At 34.4% G+C, this 3,279-nt stretch overlaps 1 protein-coding gene across 2 annotated transcripts in view; it reads right to left on the bottom strand.

The window, feature by feature from the left end:
- Positions 1-2,996, bottom strand: part of LOC140976324 (alpha-mannosidase-like) — a 19,333-nt gene extending 16,337 nt beyond the window's left edge. Inside the window, exons 1-8 of one of the 2 annotated variants that reach the window (XM_073440403.1) lie at positions 2,494-2,996; positions 2,328-2,411; positions 1,793-1,881; positions 1,536-1,710; positions 1,315-1,434; positions 1,145-1,228; positions 986-1,057; positions 775-888 (exon numbers count right to left, since the gene is read on the bottom strand). In XM_073440403.1, the coding sequence (XP_073296504.1) occupies positions 775-888; positions 986-1,057; positions 1,145-1,228; positions 1,315-1,434; positions 1,536-1,710; positions 1,793-1,881; positions 2,328-2,411; positions 2,494-2,712 (957 nt within the window). In that variant the 5' untranslated portion in view covers positions 2,713-2,996. The remainder of the gene's footprint in view (positions 1-774; positions 889-985; positions 1,058-1,144; positions 1,229-1,314; positions 1,435-1,535; positions 1,711-1,792; positions 1,882-2,327; positions 2,412-2,493) is intronic. The other variant, XM_073440404.1, reaches the window with a different exon arrangement.
- Positions 2,997-3,279: the final 283 nt, after the last annotated feature.

The raw sequence follows: 3,279 nt of genomic DNA, 5'->3' as shown, positions 1-3,279 counted from the left end.
TATAGTGTCACAAAAACAAAATGACATATGCACATAAAAAAATAGGAATATAAACAAATAATAATCAATGTATATTAATTACCAAATATTAATCAGAGCATGTGAAATATCTTAAACTTATGAAAGAAAACAATTGAATAAATTAGATATATTTCCAAATATTAATTAGAGCATCTGAAATGTCTTAAACTCATGAAAGAAAACAATTGAGTAAGGGGCTTACAAAACCACAATTAAAGAATAATTCATTAAAAAAATAATATGAGGAAATTATTGCAAAAAAACTACAATCACAGAATGATTCAATTAATATTTTACGTTAAAAAAATATTCTTGCAAATAAAATTTTAACATATTTCAATATCTACATCATGTATGATGTTTCTTAGTTCATATTTAAAAAATAACTTGTTATAAAAGTAATGTATTTATATGTGAAATAAAAGAAAAGATAAAGATAGAAACATTAAATATGCATTAGCAACCATGAAGAAATACACTCGTTTTAGTAACTAATTTTAGTAGCAACAAAGAAAAACCATTGATAAATTGATGAATTCAATATACATTAATGTACAAAGTCATTTAAGATAGACAATGAATTACAAAAGAACTCATAAAAAAAATTATTGATTTAATTTGTTAACTTATATGAAGAAGGGTATATTAGAAAATTCACAATTAGAAGTCATATATTTATATGTAAAAATGTATGTTAGATAGATTAGATTAGTCTCTGGTTTTTTCATTTTCTTCTCACTCAAAATATGATACCTTGTTGACATAATGAATAAGTTTGTCCATTTGCTTGAACCAGGACTCAGCATATTGATATTCGAAGTCATCTCCCATCGTCCACATGATATGATTAGTTCTTGTGACATTTGCCTGTGAATCAAAGACAAATGAACAACAGCCTCTGCAATACTCAGAGTGTGTGCTTTCTAGTCAATGTTACAGGTAAAAATTGGTTCGTTTACTTCACCTGAGTCATTGCAGCAAGAATAAAATCATTAATCCGTGCTTCAACGTTGAAGTCAAAAAGGTAAGGATCATCCTGCATTTTGGGAATAAAGAACCATTAAGAAAAGCATTAAACAAGCATTGCTTCAACTTTGGGATTGACACTCCTCTGTCAAAGAACCTGGACTGGATTGAAGTCATCGTTTACTTCAAAATGAAACCCATTTGGTGGGCTATAATGAACAGGAAATGCATTGGCAAAAATCTGCAAGAACACAGGCCTCAAAAGTGACAAAATGAAGTAGATTAAACATTTAATTTGGAGCAACTGGGAATATCTGCATTTCTAACCTGAGAAGATGAACCAAATGTCCTAGAACCCTGCCATATGACTTCAAGAGATTTATCTCCCTTGCGTTTTGCCCTGTCTTGGTAATCTATCCGTGCAAAATGAATAGAATCAAATCCTAGCTAGATAAACAGCAGAAATGTAAATTAATACATGAAATATGAGCTAAACTCAAAGGAAACAAATGATATCATTTATTTCACCGAGGGAAGTGATTGTGTACCTCGGCGCCTAGCAGGTAAGCTTGCACTGCAGAGTGCCCAAATGGATCAATCTGCCATCCAGCACGAGGAGTCTTATTAAATTGACTTTTTATCAATTGATGACCAAGGGTTGTTTGGTCAATCATATCTATATAATGGGTAGTTGCTTCATCATGCATACACAAGCCACCATTTCTGCACAGACAAGTCAGTTGAATAACCTTATGCGAGATTTCTCCAAGAAAATCACAGATAAATGTTACAAGCATCACCATACACGAATTCCAACTGTCTGGCATCGACTAGCTGTCTTACTTCTGCTTGAATTTCTGAACTTTGCTCTTTCCACCATCTATAGAAAAATGCCTACATGGATGCGCACATCACAGACAAGTGAAAAGGGTACTTATGTACTCTAGGATAAACCATTAAAAATCCAACAAATGAGAGAGGAAAGAGTCCACAGTGTTGTGCACAGTAAGGAAAGAAATGTACCCTACATTTCGTAATGGATCCTCTACTGAAGCAAGTTAAGACTAGTTGGTGCTCATGGTATTCTTACTTATGAAAAATGCATTTATGTAAGTACTGTCTTCATTTGAACAGGGTGCCGACAACGGACTCTATAGTGAACTTAGAGTTCCCACAGATATACATATATACATAGATACAAAGAAGAGAAACGTTGCAACAACAACTTCTGTGCATTCAATGTATTTACAGCTAGAAAATGATCTTTTGAAACACGGAAACCATGTGTTTAGCGACTTTATCAAAACAAACCATAAAAGCAAAAATAAAAGTTTTGCTACCATTTCAGCAAAGATGAACTTTCTATTCGGATCACGGCGCAACGACACCACAACTGAGTCCAGAACATTTTCCACACATGCACCCTGCATAGAAAAGTGTCAAACGACAGGTAATAAAGATGTTCTCACTAAGACTAAATAGCTCCACATTCATACGTTAACCTACCTGAATACTGTTATTTGATCCAACATAGTACTGGTCAATTGTCTTAAGCCAACCCACATCATCATGCGAGTGAGCAACCAAATGAACGTTCAGCTTCCCATCCACAATCCCACTCCCAGTATTATACTTACTGTACCCTGCAACACCAACAATTCCACACGAACAAAACACAGATGCAACCAATAGCACAGCTGAAACAAGTGACACCAATTTTCCCATTCCGAGTCCCAAAAAGGATTTCCCTTGACGGGTTTCGACAGCACATATAGCTGTATATGTCTATATACCAAGAAAACATCGCAGATGTCATGATTGAAGCATTTAAGTAAAGTAAACTGACAGATACACATCGGTTTCTCCTTAAGACTGTAGAAGCCGGCCAATATTTTAATCAACATTACACAAACATGGTACAATAATTTATAGCTTTTTCACAATCTTGCCAAAAGGAGGGCCCTTTCCTTAAAAACATTCAAAACCCACGCAAATTGGGCATGTGAGGAGGGACCATTTTTCTTGCAAATCTCCGCTGGAAATGTTTGGCCTTATCAACAGAGCGGCAAGCGTGAAGGCTTCACCGTTACGTTTAACTATTCTCGGAGTCCTTTTCATAATAAGACAAAATAGGACAAAATGGTATTTGATTTTCTTATCATCATAGAAAGCAGATTGGAAAATTATCATTACCATTGAAGTTCCAGATTAACTAATTTAACTTGGGTAAAAATGTGTGTCAGACGATCTCACATGTCATATTTTGTGAGACGGATCTCTTATTTGGGTCAT

Source organism: Primulina huaijiensis, chromosome 5 (genome assembly GCF_012295235.1).
Source record: "Primulina huaijiensis isolate GDHJ02 chromosome 5, ASM1229523v2, whole genome shotgun sequence".
Taxonomy (NCBI): Eukaryota; Viridiplantae; Streptophyta; class Magnoliopsida; order Lamiales; family Gesneriaceae; genus Primulina; species Primulina huaijiensis.
The sequence above is the reverse complement of the archived record's forward strand: the minus strand, read 5'-3'. Positions and strand labels throughout refer to the sequence as shown.